A 20,748-nucleotide genomic window follows, 5' to 3' on the forward strand; every position below is an offset into this window, starting at 1 on the left:
AGGTGTCTCAAAGAATTAATTCTATTAGAAACATCAGTTAACTATGGAATATCAAATATCAGAGAATTAATAATTAATTCTATTAGAAACATCAGTTAACTATGGAATATCAAATATATTCATTTCAGATGACTTCAGATCCTTTGTAGGATCCTTTCCTCACCTCATTTCTAAATGCTGAACCTTTGATTAGTAGTATAATGATGTTTATTATATACTTAATTTTTTATAACCTTGTGATACAGCTTTTTGGAATTCCCTTTCTAAAGGTATGTTTGTTGACTTTACCTACTTAATAGGACCTTGAATTGAGAAGCTCTTAAACATTGTATTTTGAAGAGAATGATACATGTTTTTTTTAAAAAGAATATTATACCTGACAGTCCAAAACTATTGCTAACTCAGTGCTTTGTGTCCTTGCGAACATTGAGGTGGAAGTTCACAATTTCTCAATTCAGAGTTAAGTCCAAACCCAAATTAAAACATTATCGTAAATTAATTTTGACAAACCTCCACACAGTGAACTATTTGTTGCCTTTGTTTCAATGGAGCCTCATCAGATGAGAATATATTTCACCTAGACATAGAAAGAAGTCCATTTTAAGCTTGTAAGTAATTGCGCATTCTGTCTTTATATTTATTTATATATGTATAAGTAATATGCCCTGATGTTTCATTATGGAGGGAAAAAAAAGCTTTAAATAAAAGTAAGTTTTTAAAAATTCCTGATACAGGAAGCAAAAAAGCCAGTACAGTTTCTAATTGCCTTTTAGAGTCTCTGAGTTCCCTCATTACCTGTGATTTAAGCTAAAAATGAGGTAATTATAGATAACATCAGTGTTTATCTGGTTGATCTTGGCACCTGCAGTCCTAGTGTTGTAGCTTACCCATATCTGGTGCCACGCTTTACAGTCTGATGCTGACATACCTAATTTACACTTCACATATTTCCATTGATTTTTAAGTTAGATGTTCCTTGTTGTATTTGAATAGTATTTTCAAAATCATTCCTTTAAGATGGTATAAAAGTATATACTCTTTCACTTGGAATAGTGGATTTATGGTACAGTCCTTTCATTAGTAGAAAGCTTTCACTAATGTATTTCTATACAAATATAAATTTTATTATGTCCTTTTATCTCTGTATTTGGTAAAGCAGTTATGGTCACTAATATGGCAATTTTTTTTTCAAATATTGGTGTGCACTTCAGGATCATCAAATTGTATAAACCTTTTTGCATCAGATTCAGTTTTCTTACTTTGTGCTTTTTTACTTTCAAATATTCTACGCATCTAACTGTGATCTTATTTTGCATAAGGATCACCTTTATTTTGCCCTGGCCTTTAGTGCTACTATGTCTAGTCAAATCTCAAAAAATGAGATGGTCAAGAGCTAGCTGAGCTTGTAAACTATAGGATCATCTCTGCAGAGCTTCACCATACCACCCCCTCCCTCACCAAACTTCCCTCTTTGATCTTCTTTCTCTGTGGGACCTGTTGAACATCCCCGGTGATAACCCATTCCCCATTCACTGCGTTCTGTATCAGTGAAAACTAGAGTAGTTCCTCTTAACCAAGTATTGAAGATCCTGAGTACTAGACGGTATGTAGTCTCTGAATTGTTTTCAATAATTGTAGTTGTTTGGGTTTCTTCTTAGCCCCATAAAGACATTGCTGCCTGCTCAGGTAGTGCCCCAGGATGGAGTAGAAACCATCTTATAAAATGTACAGTATAAACTTATTTTCTCTAATTTGTCATCATTTAGGACAATTCAGAAATTTTCTAGTACAGAACTGCCACATAATCAAGTAATTTATGCATTATTTAGGTTACAAAAGTATTTAAACAATTACATTTAGAAGGTGCTAACTAGTTTTATACTAATTCTATGTGTGTATCTTAGGAAATACTACATTAAAATATGTAATTAGAAATAGAGATCTCCTTATGATCATCAGCTATATTTATTCACTGGGTATTCTGGTTGATTTCCATGTAAAAAAAAAAAAAAAAAAAAAAAAAAAAAAAAAAACACAAAAACATTGCCAAGTGGATTAGCTACCTAAACAGATATTCTTGGAGGGGAGACCTCAATTGCTGCTGCAAAAGTTGATTTCACTTATTGAGAAATGACTGCAATACTCATGGCCAGTACTTTTAATCAGTCACAATATTCTTTTCTAAGGAGCACATGGTAGCTTCAGAATCCTTTTTCACACAATGCTTCTAGGGCAGTCACTAAGGCCTGAGAAGAAAACCAGTTTCTGCCTTTCTGTGCCTGGATGCTGGTTGTTTTTAGGGACCCAGTGCCTGCAGGGCATAGTGGTTGTCACTAGATGGCACTAGTGCTTTGTCAAGAAACTCCTTAAGGCCCATGTGTCTCTCTAATCTGTTCCATTTGAGGAACCTACCTAAATACCCCAGGTTTTTAACAACAGCAGCTGTTGACTTACTTCCTCAGTCCAACTGGTGAAAACTTATCTCTGTACCCTTGGACTTAATGTTCAAAAACTAGGAATCTAAGGGAGAAAATATAAGGTCATGTTCTTGTCTTGCCTTGTTTCCAGAGGCCATTTTTGTCCCTTGATGGCTGCAGTATTGCATTTCCCTTTTAGTGTTGCTTCCACAAAGATGCTTCTCCTAATTCTCTTTTTTCCCCATCTTATTAAATTTTTCTGAGTCTTAGTTTCCTCTTTGATAAAGAAGCGTTAAAAATACACACCCTAGGAGAGTTGTTGTAAAGGTTAAAAGTGATTTGCTTAAAATATTGTTTTTTGTTTTTTTTTTTTTTTTAAGATTTATTTAGTTGAGAGAGACAGAGACAGAGAGAGCAGGAGCAGGGAGGAGAGGGAGAAGCAGGCTCCCCACTGAGGAAGGAGCCCTATGTGGGACTCAGTCCCAGGACCCTGGGATCATGACCTGAGCTGAAGGCAGATGCTTAAGGAACTGAGCCACCCAGGCTCCTGCTACTAAAATATTGTATTTTTAAATATATATCGATTTTTTTTTTTTTAGCATTTCAGTAGCATCATTGACTGTTACAGGCATATTATTTGCTTTTTTAAAAAATATAAGGCATAGTTTAGAAACTACCTTTCCTTTACTTTTGTAAAGCTGAAAAATTCGGCCACTGACTCATCAGTAACTTAGTATTCTTTGCCCATGTCCTAAGTTCAGTAGTAGGTCCCCATTTGTATTTATGATTGTAAAAAACTTTAATTATGGTTCGGCTCCCCTCGAAGGGCTAAAGTGTTCAATATTTTGTCCTCTGTATACTGTTAAAGGTCTGACAGCCCAGCTCTTGGAGTAGCATTTGAATGCCCATGGGGCTACTATTATTTTCTACACTCGGTTTTCACGTGTAGATATAAAACTAGTTCTCCCTTCTCTGTACTGCCAAAGTGCTTGTCCTTTACCCGATTAATACTAGTTTACAGATCCCTCAACCTCCTTAGCTTCATGCTTTCTCTAATCTCTCTGAGTGCTGAGCACATAGTAGGCACTGTCACTTGTGTTTACTCTGTGTCACTGTTCATTAATGAAACACGGTGTCATAGAAGAGCAAGACAATGAGTTATCTTGCGGCCTTCGTGTTCCTCTGTTGTTAAGGCTCTTCATCAGTTTGAGGCGTTCAGCCTTAATTGGAACTCTGAGTACCCTGAATAAATTGAGATGATTGTGAATTCCAAAGATAATGTTTCCATTTCACATGTCCCAGTCTTCTGTTCTCTCTGCCGACACTGTAATCAAGGCCCAGGGTCTTATTTAAGCTAACAAATAATTATCCTTCATTACATAAGTAGTATGTAACTTGACCTTAAAAGGCTGTGTAACTTGACAAGATGGCAATGAATCTAGCCACCAGCTGTGTCTACCTTCACACTGTCCCCGTCCCTGTGAATAGGAGCTGATTTTGGAAGAGGCTGGGGGAGTCCTTGCCTCACACTTCCCTCTCTTATCTGGAATGTATCGGTGATTTCAGGCCATGGAACTGCATGGTCTTGCACAAATTTTGATTCCTTGTGGGTTCAGATTCCATTTAAAATCTGCAGTTTTTGCTTGCAGACCACAAGCTATTTAGACATACTTAACATTTTCTGAGATGTACTCATTGCTTATCTCATCTTTGAGTACTGCTAAAACTGGGTAAAAACAAAACCTGAATATGAGATGTGAATAATATATGTGAGATTGTTGGGAAATGGATAATGTATTTAAAATATTATTGGTAACACAAATGGACTAATAGGATTTAAAAAAAAAAACACTTCTTTGAGCTTGGAGGGGCTAGGGATTACTTAAACGTGACAACAGTGGAAAAAGCATCAGGAGAAAATAATGTTCAATTTAAATTAATATACACATTAAAAAGCTTCACTGTGTTGAAAACCAAGGTATTGGGTTAAAAAGTATATGTGTGTGGCAGACAAAGGTGTGATGTTTTTAATGTATGAAAAACTCCTCCTTTGGACCAATAATAAGGCACAGTAAAATAAAAGTAATACTATAATTAGTATTAACAATAATACTAATTTTTAAAAATATTCTGATATACTAGACATGCTTCTGAGGACTTGTCATGTATTTTAATTCTCACAATAATTCTTTGAGGTAGATGCTGTTATTTCATTTTACAGATGAGGAAACAGAGGCACAGGGACATTGAGTAACTTGCCCAAGCTTGCACAGGTAGTAAGTAGCTAGTAAATTGTGTACTGTTTCTGTGAAGGCATGACTGTCTTTTTATCACAGGAGTGTGGTTCTGCTGTCCATTCTCTTAACCACTGTCCTGTGGTGCTTAAAATAGGCAAAGGACAAGAAGGGATGTTTTTAAAAAAGAAATAATAAAATGACTCAAAAGAATGAAAAATTTTCACTTTCACTAATGACATAAATGCAAATTAAAATAAAAATGAAGTATTATTTTCTCTTATGAATGGAGTGTTGAGAGTAAGAAATTTTCATGGAGTGGTGTTAGGAGTGGACTTCCTCACTAAGGTGCTGGAGGGCTTGTCTCATATGGCATACCTTGCCACCAGCCCCTCCTGGCAGAAGGCTTCGGGATGGGTGCTCTAGGGCCGAGCTGGAAGTTCTCCTGCTTGTGGTATTCAGGAATGTGCCATTGCCGGGGTCACTCTTCTGAAAACTCTGTAGAGATGATACTCCACAGCGGGTGTTTTAGTAGTTGGTTGCTTTACTGGCTTTAAGATAACATGACGTGTGAGGCCATCCTTTCTCAAATCTCTCAGGTCTGACCAGTGAGAACTGCTGCCGTGTATCTACATGGAGGACAGTTGAGGGTTTTAAAGGCTTTCTTTTGAGGAAGTCTCTCTGAAGAGATTGCCAAGGTTTTAGCCTTGATGATAAGTGTATTGCGGCATTAGGAAGTCAGAAATTTCACAAAGCTGTGTTCAGTAGCCTCAACTGTTGACAAATGATTCTTGATGTTTAGTTTGGTACAAGATGCAGGGAATATAGGTCTACTTCCTTTATTCAAACTCAGTAAATGGTTTGGGACAATTAATTTCCAATTGTTTCCCAGTAGAGCAGATTTACTTGTATATTAATGAGGCACAGGTGTTAGGCCCCTGGTGTCTGTGTGCCTGGGAGGCATATTTCAGTTGTTTATCTACTCAGCCATAGGTACTGCAAGGTACTCAAGCTTGCCTTTAACAGTTTTTACAGTGAGGCTTTTTAATTTTTTGATGTTTTTTTTCAAATTTGCCTGCACCTGTTAAAATTTTAAAACTGATCATGTAGAAAGAAGTTGCAGAGATTTCAATAGTAAATTGCACTGGAAGTTAAAGAAAGTAGTCTTCTATTATATTTAACTCCCCAGCCTGACACTAAAGAGAAACGGATTCATTTAAACAGATATTTCATGTGAGAAGCCAATGTAATCAACAGTACCCTTTTTGTTGTGTATTTTTGGAGCAGGTATGTCTTTGTCAGTGAGTAAAGCAGTCATATATTTATATTAATATTCATTTTTTTCTTGTTGCACTGAACTGCGCTACCAGCATTTTAGAGGAAATGGAATAGCCTCCATAGACATTATGAATTTCAGTAGCTGGCATAATTATAGCGATCTACATATTCATTAAATCTAAGAAGAACTGTGTCCAAAAAGACAGCCATGCGTTCAGAAACAGTACACAACTAAATATATATGTTTTAAAAGTTGCATTTCTTAGACTTATTTAAAATTAATTTCCTGTAGCATTCCTCTCCAAGCAGAGAATTTTAACAAAAGGATCCCTATACTTTGGTTTCTTACATGTAGGAAAGAATGGGAAGAACTATTTGTAAACAACAATTACTTGGCAACAATAAGGCAGAAGGGGATTAATGGGCAGCTGAGAAGCAGCAGGTTCCGCAGCATTTGCTGGAAGGTAAGAAGAAAATATTTATTTACAGTTTGTGGTTGCAGTATATCAACACATTACCTGATGCCCTGAGAGATTACCCATGCAGGGGATCACTGAATTTTCCAGGAGACTTCACTCTCGATTTTTTGGCCATCCAAGTTAATCTTTCATAGGACATTTACTAATAAGGTTGAACCACCTTAGTCCCGAGTAACTGGTGATGTTAAAGGAGTCATTTGAAATAGCTGTTCTTTGATCTCATTTGATGGAGCAGAATTCAAAGCAACACCTTTACATCCCCCAGAGGCTTCTGCAGAAATCCTTGAAGCTGGGCAGGAGCAGAGGGGGATTTTCTTCCAGCTTCCCACCGTATCAAGTGCAGCCATTTAGTCACCCCCGCTTTTTGCTTCAGAAACAGCAGATGGAAATGATTTTTCATATGTACATATATATACATGTACATATATGTATATGCATATGTATGTATATGTACATATACATATATATATATTTTTTAAACTGGAAACATAAAGTGAAGGGCAGCAGGAAAGAGAAGTGGAAGAAAATTAGATCAGTTTTCTAAGAGAAAGGGCCATTGATTACCAAAACTAGTAATAATTTACAGTTATCTTTTTTAATTGCCTGGAAATATTGTCCCTTTTTGTTATCTCCAAATGAATTGAGGTTTAGACTTATTTCTGAAATGACTTCTATTGAAAGTTTTTTAGGTTATATCTGCATAAATTGAGCATACAGAGTCTGTGCAAGTAAAGACAGTAAGGAACACATGATGTATTAGACAGTTTTAGATTTAATAATTTAGATTTAATAATTAAAATACATTTTTCTTTTGTTAGATGCAGGCAGTAAAGGCAGAAGACCTACTGCTAGAATATTTGTATACAAATATTTGTGTCCCACCCCCTAGTCCTTGTTGTTTAACTTTTAGTAGCCTTCGTTTTCTAAAAATAAACTCAAGTCCAGATTTATTTTAAAGTGGTATTAAACTAAATTAAATCAAATTTGTCTTTTTAAGAATGCTTGTTGTTTTCATAAGCTAGTTGCCATTTGTAAATTAACGTTTCTGCCGAAGAAGGAATGACTTCACTTCTCAAGCCATGCCCTCAGGTTGTTCTTCTCTGTCCTTTACCTGCCTGTTTTAAGACAAATCTTAGACCTTGAAATTAATCATTGGACTTTGTGTCTGTCAATACCCCATTAATATAAGACTGTAAAATGGGAATTAATATAAGACTGTAAAATGGGGGCCTTGATTCAGTTTTGTGGTGTAGTTTTTGGGATCTAGTTCTTGTGGCCTTTGTTCACTTTTTGAATTGTCCAACTATGCATAAACATTCCCAAATATAATTTATGGGGAACCGGAATGATATGAATATGAATGTCTCTTGCAGTATTCAGTATGAATATCTGCTTCAGGTGATTCTGTTTGGCATAGTTTTGCATGTTGCTTGTTAGGATTTTTTTAAAGTTTCCTTTTTTTTTCCTTGACAGCTATTTCTTTGTGTTCTTCCTCAAGATAAAAGTCAGTGGATAAGTAGAATTAAAGAACTAAGAGCATGGTATAGCAACGTTAAAGAAATAGTAAGTTGTACTTTAATTAATGTAATTGTTTTCTTATGTATGCTTTAAAGTACATTAACCTCTGATCTTTGCGTGTGTGTTTTCTTTCTTTCCCTGCCAGCACATCACAAACCCAAGGAAGGTTGTTGGCCAGCAAGATTTGATGATCAATAATCCCCTTTCACAGGATGAAGGGGTAAAGTTTATCTTTATTCATATCTCAGCTTCTTTTGCCCATAAGAATATGCTTATGAGACGGGTTATCAATCACTATGAAAATAATGTTATTTCATGCCACTTAATTTTTTTTTTTTTACTCCATATATTATGCAACCTAAAACCTGATGGAAATTATTCTATGCTATATTCATCCCGTGTTGTAGGAGGTTGATGATCTGTTTCTGTGGAATGGCATTCTGAGGATGTCGCATGGGACCATAAGAACTCAGGGTAAAAGAGAAGAGCATAAACAGGAGGCTAGAACTACAATGTCAAGTTGTAGTGGGCAGTGGGGACTCTAGGAAAGCCTCCCTTTATGATAAAAATAGATGGGGATTTACTTGGTGGGACTAACTTGCAAGAAGAAAAGTGACTTTTTGGAGTGAGCTTATTAAGTTTTTAAAGATAATGAAAAAGATTTGCCCCTCCCCACTGATACTTCAGAGAAGACTAAGAATAATTACTACTTTAGAGTATTGTGTAACTTCTTCAATTGCTGCTCTAATTCCTATTTCCCTGCTAACAGAAATTATTTTCCAGCTAATATATAATATCAGCATTTCTTTTTTTTACTGATACATATAGTTGTTATGATATAGTTTATAGTATAGCAGCACAGAATATTAAGTAAATTTTAAAACTGAAACTCACATTTTAACAAAGTGTCTAAAAATCTGCTTGATCATAAAGCCAAGCTTTACAAAAAAACATTACATGTCTTAATGCATTGGGAGTTCAGGTCAGGTTCAAGTTGAGACCAGTTGGCCTATGGCCCTGCTCTAATCTAAGCAGAGCTTTTTGTTGTTTGTAAGGGAAGTAGTGGGTGTAGAGCAGCAGAACAATCATTTACTTTATAAAGATAATAATAAAAATTTTAAATATGTATAATCTTATTACTGGAAAAATTGTTGTTAGTATAAGGATGTGTTTCTGATATTAGACTAGTAGTTTTTAATAAAACTTATTCTACTTCAGGTTTCCTCTCCACAATGTGAAATGATAACTCAGAGAAGGATAAATTTGATCACTTAAATTATTAAATTGAGATCATAAAAGACAAGTAAAGGTATAAAATTATCTTAAATAGGTTGTTTTCCTTATTTCAGAGTCTGTGGAACAAATTTTTTCAAGATAAAGAACTGCGATCAATGATTGAACAAGATGTCAAAAGAACGTATGTAGAACTTACAATAATTCAAATTGATGTTATCTCTTTGTAATTTTAGTAAGATACAAAATCCACAGAGGAGTTTTAATTAAATGCAGTATTTGCCTTATGTTAATAACAAAGTTATTGTGGCCATTTTTGATAGTAACAGTTATTTTCTGTTCTTAAAATATAGATTCCTATTTTCCCTCTTTCAACATAAATTCCAATATTTATGATCTTAAAATAATATCTAATCTGGTTTTCAATTTTCAACAATGGTTTGAAATCATGTGCTTCTGATTAAGGTTATATTATGTGGTCATAATATTGATATTGCTAGAAACATTTGTCTCCTGCTTCACAGCTTTGAATCCTTTCTAACCAAATTGCTTTTTAAATGACAACTATTAGTTTTACACTCCTTATTTCTGTCTCTCTTGAAGTCATTCAGGTTTGCAAACAACCTCTTCTCTTGGTCTACATAGTATTTACCATGTGAAGGGGTTATTTACTTAGCACATGGCTAATATCCATTGACTTTTACATAATAGGGCTTTACCTTTCTGGGTCATGTAGTGAGAAGTACATGGAATTTTTGTGGGAAAGTCCTAGGATAAGTTCTAGCAACATATGCTATAATCTTAGGCATTTTACTTTCAATGAACATCTTTTCTCGGTGTCCCTTTCTGTAAAATGGGAATAATAGTTAACCTCAAAGGATTGCTGTAGATTAATAAATGTATGTTGTACTAGTACTATTCAGATATGTTTACACTTCTTTTAAAAAAATTTATTTATTCATCCTAGAGAAAGAGAGAAAGAGAACGAGCATACACGAGTAGGTGAGAGTGACAGAGAGAGAGAGAGAGAATCTCAAGTGAGCTCTATGCAGAGCACAGAGCTCTGCATAGAGCTCAATCTCATAACTCTGAAATCACAACCTTACATCATGACCGGAGCCAAAACTAAGAGTTGGACTCTTAACCGACTGTGCCACCCTGGCACCCCTAGATGTGTTAACACTTTAGGCTATAAACAGTTACATAAATGTTAGTAAATTTAATCATTGCATAGGCCATGTATTTGCAGAGTCATAGATATCCCTAGTACCTTCTTCCAGGTTCTTCTGTAGCTTTGCCTGTCTGTGCTGCTGCTAGTTCAACTCCTGCTAGACCTATTATAAGGTCAAGGCCTCTGGCTCTCTGAGACTCATCTCTTTCTAGGTCCCAAACACTGAGTAATCAGATGACATAGATGGCTATTAACATTATACTACATATTGAACAAGTCACATTTTCTATTTTAAAATGAAAATCAGTGGAGGGGTACCTCGCTGGCTCAGTCAATGGAATGTGTGACTCTTAATCTAACAGTTGTGTGTTCAGGCCCACATTGGGCCTAGAGCTTACTTTAAAAAATAAAAATGAAAACAGGGGAATCATGGGTTCAGAGTACCACAGAACTGTACGAAACTGGCAATGGTGGTAGGTTGAGGGAGGGAGGTATGGGATCATTTTGATGAGCTGAGTTACCTAGGTAACCCAAGAGGAGCCAATTATACAAAAACTACTCTCAGAGGCATCTTGTGGCAGTTCTTGACCTCTAGCATATAGTTGCAGAAAGTAGAGTGCCATTGTATTAGTGTGCAGGAGGCACTCAAATATTTGTTGGAAAAAACAAAAACTGAATTTCCTCGCCAGTCATTTAAGTAGCTGTATAGTCAGTGGCAGTAAAACAGGCCTCTTAAAAGCAAAATGCATGGTATATATTGCTAGCCAAACAGTAAAGGTATCCCTTTTTAAAAAAAATTTTGCTAGGCAGTTATCTTAGAAAACTTGACAGCTTCAGCTCTAAATGGCTAATAAGAAGGATCATGATCAATCTGCTGTTATCAAATGAAAATAGAGGGACCATGATGCTGGAGCTTCACATAGTCAAAGGCTCTGTGGATCAGATCAGTGAAAAGACAAAACAAACAGGAGAAGGGGAAAATAAAACTCAAGACAGCCAAGCTTCATAGGAAGTGGCGTTGGGAGCCCATTGATTATTTTGATTACTTAACACAAACATTTATGCTTTGTTGTGTGAGGAAGTGTTATTTCTTGAAAAGTGTATGCTTGTAACTATTGGGTTTTATGTTTTCTATGCATTTTTTATATATTTAAAATGTGTGTATGCATGTGATGTGTATAACGTATATATGGCTAACTTTCTCTTATAAATGGTCTCCAGTGGTATTTTTTAATTCAGTTGGCAAGCCTAAGATTCAGGGATGGCAGTTAGGAGACCCTGTAGTTCATAGCATGGATGGAGGAGGTTGCATCTTCTTCCCCAGAAGGCTCTTCCATGGCTCTCCTCCACATTTAGAGTAAGGCTCCTTGCCATCTCTTCATATATTTTGTGGCAGGTACCGTAGCTTATAAGGTAAGACTGTCAGTCTTTTAAGTAACCAAATTGCCTAACAATAAAAGCTGAATAGCTTGAATAATTTTACTACTTTAGGTAATACATTCTCTTTATAAGGCACTGCATTATCTAAAATCCATGGGTTTCAGTCGAGTCTGTAAGGCACCTCATGATGCAATAGGAGAAGAAAAGAAATACAGCTCAATGAATGTTATACAGTGTTACTCATTTACTAGCATCTGTGGTAAGAATTTTTTTTACTGTACATTTTTTTTTACTGTACATTTATTGAATGTCTGCTATGTACCAGCCTTATCCTTTTTGGGAATAGAGTGGTGAATAAAACAGACTAGGTCCTGCTTTCATGGGATATACATTTTAGTGTGGGGTGGGGAGGGGGTTGGAGGAATGAGAAAGTCAGCACGTATAGATAGATAAAGAGGATAATTGTAAAAGATGGTAACTGTTGTGAAGAAATAAAGCAGGGTGATAAGATAGAGGGATGGCAGTTTTAGAAACAGTGATTAGAAAAGGCATCTCTGAGAAGATGATATCTGAGCTGAGATGTGAAAAATTTTAAAAAGCCAGGCATTTGAAAATCTAAGGAAAGAACATTCCAGGCAGAAGGAACAGCTAGTGCAAAGTCTCTCAGTGAAAATAAGCTCAGTGTTTTGGGAAACTGAAGCGGGGGGCAGGTATGGCGGGAGGTAAGTGATTTAAGTAGGGGAATTTTGGGAGAGAGCAGATGCCATCAAAACAGTCCTATAGGGCAAAGTAAGGAGTTAGGGTTTTATTCCAGTTGTAATGGGAAGCCATTGGTGGCTATTGAGCAGGGGTGTGATACCTAAGATCATTCTGGCTGCTGTGCAGCGGGGTGGGTAGAGGTGAAGATGGAATCTGGGAAAGTAACTGGGAGTCTTGTTTTATGCTTCCACATTAAGTATGTTAGTGGCTCAGATGAAAGATGTAGTAAGAAAGATGGTTAGGAATAGACAGGTTAAGGATATGCATTTTCTACTTTTAAATATTAAGAGATCATTATATGTAGTTTTCTCACACTCATCAGTTCTCCTCTATTTTTACTGCCCTGTTTTAGGTCTTTTTTTTTTTTTTTTTTTTTTAAACCTCCTATGTAGAATTTCTCACTTGCTTAATTGTTCTCTTTAGATGTCTTTTCTTTCTCCTCCAGCAGGAATCCATGTGTTATAGCCTTATTTTCAGAAAGCACAACTGGTCATGCTACTTGCCTAATCCAAAGCCTTCTTAGACTCTCTGATCTGCAGAAGAATGAACTTATCCAGACCCCTAACACACAGATGGTTCCTTTTTAGAGTTTTCTAGCTGTCTTTGATGTCTAGTTTAACTCCACTGCAGTCTGAGAGCATGATTTCCCATCTGCCAAATTGGTTTGGGTGTGTTTTGGGGTCCAGAATGTGTAATATCTTGGTGAATATTCCATGTGAGCTTGAGAAGAATGTGTATTCTGCTGCTGTTGTTTCAAGAAGTACATAGATCTCAGTATGTTCAGTAGATTGATGATGTTGAATTCACCTGAGTCCTTCTGATTTTCTGCCTGCCAGATCTATCCATTTGATAGACAGTTATTGAACTTGCCAACCATGATAGTGGATTTTAAAAGTTCTCTATGCAGTTTTATTAGTTTTTGTTTCACACAGGTTGATGCTCTGTTGTTAGGTACATATATGTTAAGGATTGATGTATCTTGGAGAATTGATCCCTTTATCATTGTGTAATGATTGTGTAATCAGCTTGGTGTATTTTTCTCCATTCACTTACTTTTTTTCTTTTTTAAAAAAAATTTATTTTATTTTCTCAATGTTCCAAGATTCATTGTTTATGCACCACACCCTGTGCTACATGCAACCCATGCCCTCCTTAATACCTGCCACCAGGCTCACCAACCCCCCACCTCCCTCCCCTCCCAAACCCTCAAGTTTGTTTCTCAGAGTCCACAGTCCATTCATTTACTTTTAGTCTAAATGTGTCTTTGTTTTTAAAGTGTGTTCCTTGTAAGCAGCATACAGTTGGGTTGTGTTTTTGATGCACCCTGACAGTCTTTTAGTTGGTGCATTTAGACCATTGACATTTAAAATGATTATTGATACAGTTGGATTATTAGCTATCATATTTGTTACTCTTTTCTTTTTGTTACCTTGTTCTTCGTTTCTATTATTGTCTTACACTCTTTTTCAGCCTTTTGTAGTTTTAATGGAGCATTTCATATTATTTCATTTTCTTTCCTTTCTTAGCATACCAGTTATACGTCTCTTACTTTTTTTAGTGGTTGCCTTAAATTTTACATTATGCATTTTAGGTAGTCCACATCAACTATACCACTTCACTGATAGTGTGAGTACTTTATAATAGCAAAGTCATCCTAATTCCTTCCTCCCATCCTTTGTGTCATTGCTGTTACTCATTTCACTTATATATGAGCATGTATATATTCATGTGTGTTTGTATATACACACACACATACATACATATATACATGCATATGTGTATATATATACAAGCATACATAGTTGAATATATTGTTGGTATTTTTTTTTTATTTTTAAAGATTTTATTTATTTATCTGAGAAAGAGACAGTGACAGAGACAGCAAGAGAGCATAGGCAGAGGGAAAGGAAGAAGCAGGCACCCCACTGAAGAAGCAGGCACCTCACAGGACTTGGTTCCAGGATCCTGGGATCATGACCCGAGCTGAAGGCAGAAGCTTAACTAACTGAGCCACCCAGGCGTCCTTGTTGGTATTATTATTATTTTAAACAGCTAGCATCTGTTATATCAATTGACAATAAGAAAAATAAAAGTTTTTATTTTACTTCACTTATTCCTTCTTATGTTCTTCCTTTATGTAGATCTGAGTTTCTAACCTATACTATTTTCTTCTAAATTACTTCTTGTGAGGCAGGTCTGCTGACAACAAACTCCCTCAGTTTTTGTTTGTCTGAGGAAGTCCATTTCTCCTTTACTTTTAAAGGATAATTTCACAGGATACAGAATGATGTTTCTCTTCTGTCAACACCTTAAATATTTCACTACATTCTCTTTTTTGCTTGTGTGGTTTCTAACTAGAAGTTGGATGTTATTCCTGTCTTTGCTCCTGTATAGGTAAGGTGTTTTTATTTTTGTCCCCACCTTCCGCTGCCTTTTTAAGGACTTTATCTTTGATCTTCTTTAGTTTGAAGATATGTTTAGCTATAGTTCTCTTGGCATTTACCTGGCCTAGTTTTCTCTGAGCTTCCTGGATCTGTGGTTTGGTGTCTGACATTTATTTGGGGAATTTTTGTCACTAGGACTTCAAATGTTTATTCTGTTTCTTCTGTCTTCTCTTTCTGATACTTCCATTATGTGTGTGTTATATTCTAGGTAGTTATCCCACAGTCCTTGGATTTTTTTGTTCTGCCTTTTTTTTCCCCAGCCTTCATTCACTTTGCTTTTCAGTTTTCAAGAATTTTGTTGATCTATCCTTTAGCTCAGAGAGTCTTTCTTTTTTTATGTCTAGTGTACTAATAAGCCCATCAAAGGCATTCTTCATTTCTGTTTCATTGTTTTGTTATCTCCAGCATTTCTTTTTGATTCTTTCTTAGGATTTCCATCTCTGCTTTCATTGCCTGTTTGTTGTTGCATGCTGTCTACTCTGTCCATCAAAGCCCTTAGCATATTAATCATAGGTGTTTTCAATTTCTGATCTCATAATTCCAAGGTCCCTGCCTTGTCTGGTTCTGATGTTTGCTCTGTCTCTTCAAATTGTACCTTTTGCCTCTTGTTATGTCTTGTCATTTTTTTCCTGGTAGCCAGAACACGATGTGGAAGGTAAAAAGAACTGCTGTAAATATGCCTTAAATAATGTGGTGATAAGGTGAGTAGGGAGGGGGGGAGGTGTTCTTCAGTCCTATGGTTATGTCTCAGTCTTACTATGAACGTGTCCTCTTGAACCATGAACTTCACAAGTGTTTCTAATTCTCTGCACCCTCATAGATGGGGCAGAATGGTTAAAGTGGACTGGAGTTGGGTATTTCCCTTCCCCCAGGTCATGTAGGATCTAAGAACACTTCAGCAGATATGCTCTGGTTAACTGCTTTTCCCTGAGGGCGGGTTTTCATTCTTGTCCTCCTTGTTGTTGTTTGTTTTTGGTTTGCAGGCGGGGGGGGGGGGGCAGGTTTTGTTAAGAACTCAGTGCTCTGTTCAGAATGAATCCACCCCTGCCCACATACTAGAAGCCAAGGGGATTTTTTTCCTGATATTTATTGTGGAATCCTGGTCAAGCTCTTGGAGCTGTTTGCGGGGGTTGGGGGTGGGGGTCTCCCTATTACTGGGTTCCTCGGAGTATTTAACTCTCAGAGTTCTCCGTACTGAGCTTTTAGCAATTCCTTCAGTGTAGTTAGGTTTTCCTCTCCTGCCCTGGTTCCTACCAGGTGTTTTTGCTTATGAGTTCTGCTCTGGCAAGTTGTGACTCCTTATATTTGCCTGTTTGTCCTGTGTCTTCCCCTCTCTTATAGAGACAAGAGGAGTTGTTGATTTTTCAGTCTGTTAGGCTTTTTACTTGTTGGGGAGGAGTAGTGATATCCAGGTTCCTTATAGGCAGAACCAGAAATTCGAAGTCCCTCCCCGTTCTGTTTTAGATCAATACTGTGGCATTATTTCCTGAATGGGTTTTGTGCGTTCCATATTCCATGCTTTGCATTACTTGCTTGCCCGCTCTTGGAATGTTGGTTCTCCTCATTGTTCCTTTTGGAATTCCTGAAAGCTCATTTTTAAAGGCCTGAGTTCATCATCACCCTGTTCATGAAACATCTTCTAGTCTTTACAGTTGGAAATAATCTATGCCTATTCTGTGTTCTAGTATAATTTCTTAATAACTTTTTGATGATATTACTTAATTTTGTTGCATCCTATATTTACTTAGACCTGCCAGTGTATTCAATCTGCCAATGTATTTAGTACATTTATATTAATCTCCTCAGGGTGCCAGGCACTGGAGATGCCAAGATAAATATGGCATGGACCCTTAAGAATTTCCAAGTATAATAGAGAAAGCAGTCAAAAAAAAAGTTGCAGTGCAGGATAACTGGTGCTATCATGGAAAGAGTATGTATGAGAGTTTTACCCATCTTTCAGATCTACTGGTCAGCCTTGGAGAGCATGGACCTGATTTGTTCTTGTGTCACTATAGAATCAAGTTGATGCTTACTAAAAGCTCACTGATTGTGAATCTTATCACTGATGATCCGTATTGTTTAGTTTTAGCAGTAACAGTCTTTAACATTTTTAGTCTTCAGAGACATAAGCACACTTTGAAAAAATACTATTAGCCTTCTAGTCTGAGTTTAAACAAGATAATTTCGTCTCATAAACTGTGTTGTTGCCATCACTATTGAATTTATTTGATCTGAATATGTCACTATATTAAATATTATCTCCTCTTCAGCTAGTTTTAGTATTCCTTTATTCTACTAGCCCTTTTTTGCCTCAAAGGGTTTTCTATTCATTTCAATTAATTGTTCCTTATGTTAGCCTAATGAGGTTGATACTGTTCTCATTTTTATTACTGAAAAAACTGATAAACAAAAGGTAAATCAAGGAACTTCTAATTTACATCATTTCTAATTCAGAGCTTGAATTGTCCATTCTGAACCAATTTTGCCATGCTTCAAAGACTGTAACATTGAATGAAATATAGTATTATTTAAAATTGATGGGAAATAGTAAGTTCAGAATAAAATATTTCCGTATTAGATATTAGGGAAGTCTGTTATTTGATCTCTCAAGGTCTATTCTAAAAGTGTATTTGTAGTATATATAATACCGTTTGCAAGTTAACATATTAATAAGCTATTTCTAAACAGTATTGCTTTTTCTTCAGAAGCATTCTTCCTCTCTCTTGAATTAAATGATTAAAATTCTTTAACTTATCAGTGTAACTTTGACTGTATTTAAGGTGTATCTGATTGCCTGTTGGATACGGCAGTCATCATCTTCAATTCTTGGTCCTTTATGTTTCCAGTTATTGTAGGGTTATTCCTGTGGCACTTCAGGCACTCAGCTCTTCAGTTAATGACCTTCTTTCCTACTTCACTCTCCATGATATGGCTGGATCCCTAAGAACTCAAATTTGTCATGTTAATGCTTCCTTTTGGTTATAGTTTATATGTGGATCAAGCTTTAGATATAATTGATACAAGCAAACTTTGTCTTCTCAGTTTTTTCTTGTAATTTAGTATTTTTTGGATTCACTAATAATTGTTAAAATTCCCTTTTAAAATTACAGATGTGTGTGCTGTCCAGGCACATGTAGCTGTATAAATTTAAATTAAATAAAATTAAAAATTAAGTCTTCATTTACAGTAGTCCTAATTCAAGTGCTAATGGCTATTGGATGGGACAACACAGATATAGAACATTTCTATCATAAAAAGTTCTACTGTGCAATGTTGTATAGATAATTTATTGCTATATATTTGTATATGATATTTTATTATATTTTATTTTTATTGTTTTTTATTATATTTTATTATTTTTACTATATTTTATTATATTTTATTTTTTATCTGTAGTGAATTTTTAGATATGGTCTATGCTAAATACTTGGTTTTTATTTCCTTCCTCTGCATTTAAGAGTACCTCTGTGAATTTTTTTTTACAGTATACAAGTCTCATCTGAGTTTTAGGCAAATTTAGTTATTAACTTATATTGTAGTAGGCAACTTGAAATTAGACTACTTTGCAAATCTTTCCTATATTAATGATACACAAAAGTAATGTGAACTTACTGATTTTTAAAATTTTTCTTAAAGTCTGTCTTCTCCAAAGTTCCCATTTAGAGAGAAATAACTGCCAGTCCTGTGGTCCGGCATTGTTTGCCGTATTGTACAAAGTTAAGATGTCCTGAATCCTTCAAGCCTATTTTTTTACTTAAATAAAAAATTCCGTAGGGAAGGAAGATTTTACAAGCAGTTTCAGAGCAGAATTGATTTTGGTTTGTGTTAATGCAGACAATCTGCCCAGTGTTAAAATGTTAAAGAGAAAAAAAAAAAAAAACATACAAGCTGCCATATTCGTGTGATCACACCAAAATAGCAGCTTGTATTTATATTTTCAGTCTCCTCGAGGTGGACTGCAGGCACACATGAATGAGTGGATGTAGTTGGTGTTGTGTTGTGATTTTATTTAATGCAGGCAGAGTACATGCTTGTGCATGCACGACCAGCCCTCACATATGCACTTGTTCACAGCCGGGAAAGCGAAAACGACAACACAAGCCGCTCTCTGAGAGTTGTCGGCAACCTGTGTGTGTGTTTCTTAAATATTAAAGAGGGGGAAAAACAGATTTTCAGGAATACAAGAAACAATTCTTGTCAAATGGCCTGTAGTCCTGCCTCATTTGACAACATTTAAGGTAAAAACAAAATATTTTATTATAGTTGAGCGTGTGTGTGTGTGTGTGTGTGTGTGTGTGTTTTCCTGTACTGTTTTTAACATGTATTTTTCCCATCTCTATTCCATTTAGGCATGCAAGTTCTTACTACACATTTACTCCAATTTGTGGGATTTCTTTCAATTTTGAAAAAAGTTCTGTAGTACTTGAGTGAAAATGCAGGTGTGTTTGCTGCAGAACTGACAGTTGTGGTGCTTCGATAGGTTAGCATCCTGAGGCCCCTAATGTTTGGAGTTGGAAGCAGGGCTCCATGTAGTGGCAGCACGGATAGATCACTGTGAGCTGCCGACCAGAAGAGGTTTTGCTTTTGAGATCCTCCTTGTTTTAAAGTAAGCCAGGTTTTTCAGTGCTGTATATAGTTGTGGGGTCACATACTAAAGAAGGTTCAAAAGTAAAGTCTGGTGGGTGGTCAAGTAATAGCTCATCCTGAAATATTCCTACCAGGTATAACCTGTTCAGTAGTAGAACAGAATCTTTTCAGAACTTGAGTGCAGATTCGGAACTGAACTACCTTATTACTTTAAAGGTAAATGCTTTGAATAACTTTAAAGTGTTTTAATTGTTGAAAAATTGCAAAATAGAGACTATTTTCAGTTGTGAGAATCTTGCGCTTAAAGTGCATGTGTCTATCTCCTTATATATTTTTTCCCTAATTTTTCACCTTTATGGGATGAGTAGAAAGTTTTTCGTTTTTGAGGCAGGGGTGTAGTAGGGTCAAGGGCTTGCTGTTTAAGGATGTTGGAGAGCTAGACAGAAGCTTTGATGAAAATGTCTATTAGATGGTGACACATCCCATCTCCTGAAACTCCACCCCCACCTGTCCTTTCTCTGCTGTGCATTCTTTGCTATTTCCTGTCATCATAACCCTTCTGCTTCATCATCTCCCTTGTAAGGTGATTTCAAACTCCCATCTTCCATGTTAGGCCTCTTGGAGATTTTTTACTATCCTCCTGGGCTGGATTCTGTTACCATCACATCAGATTTCTACTTTTTTTTTTTTTTTTAAGCTTTTTAAAATCAGTGTTCACCTTCAGTTTGTGGCCTGTGAAAACTGTATTGCTCTTTTCTTTGTTAATTGGAGAAACAGTGACAGCAGAACTCTGCCCAGCTTTTCTTCTGCTTCACCTTCCCACTTCCAGCCCCTGAGTCCATAGATTTCACTTTTATTTTTCATTGGTTTGTTTGTAGGTTTGTGGATTTATTCATTCATCCAACAAATATTACTTGAGAAATTACTATGTGCTAGCTACTGTCGTGGAAATTGAAGGTCCTGATAAAGAAAATAGTGTCTGTTTTACTCTTTTAAAGATCATGTACATTTTATTGTAATTATCTCCTTTTAATACATCTGTAAAATGTCTGTTTTCTCTCTCAGATTTTCTTGAGTGCTTAGTTCTTGTATCTGGCACCCATAATAGACACTTGTGTTATTGGTAGTCATCTAACTACATCTCTCTATTTTGCAAACCTGAAAATTTGAAACTAAAAAAGAATATGAAAAAATATTATTTGTTAATGGCCAGAATGGAAATAATGCCTGGGACTGCTAATCTTTCCA

At 36.0% G+C, this 20,748-nt stretch overlaps 1 protein-coding gene across 6 annotated transcripts in view; it reads left to right on the forward strand.

The window, feature by feature from the left end:
- The window catches only part of TBC1D5 (TBC1 domain family member 5), a 550,005-nt gene that overhangs the window by 294,939 nt on the left and 234,318 nt on the right, over positions 1–20,748 (forward strand). For all 6 annotated transcript variants that reach the window (XM_032332177.1, XM_032332146.1, XM_032332153.1 and 3 more), the window contains 4 exons: positions 6,285–6,393; positions 7,882–7,971; positions 8,072–8,146; positions 9,276–9,343. In XM_032332177.1, the coding sequence (XP_032188068.1) occupies positions 6,285–6,393; positions 7,882–7,971; positions 8,072–8,146; positions 9,276–9,343 (342 nt within the window). The remainder of the gene's footprint in view (positions 1–6,284; positions 6,394–7,881; positions 7,972–8,071; positions 8,147–9,275; positions 9,344–20,748) is intronic.

Source organism: Mustela erminea, chromosome 1, assembly GCF_009829155.1.
Source record: "Mustela erminea isolate mMusErm1 chromosome 1, mMusErm1.Pri, whole genome shotgun sequence".
NCBI classification, from domain to species: Eukaryota; Metazoa; Chordata; class Mammalia; order Carnivora; family Mustelidae; genus Mustela; species Mustela erminea.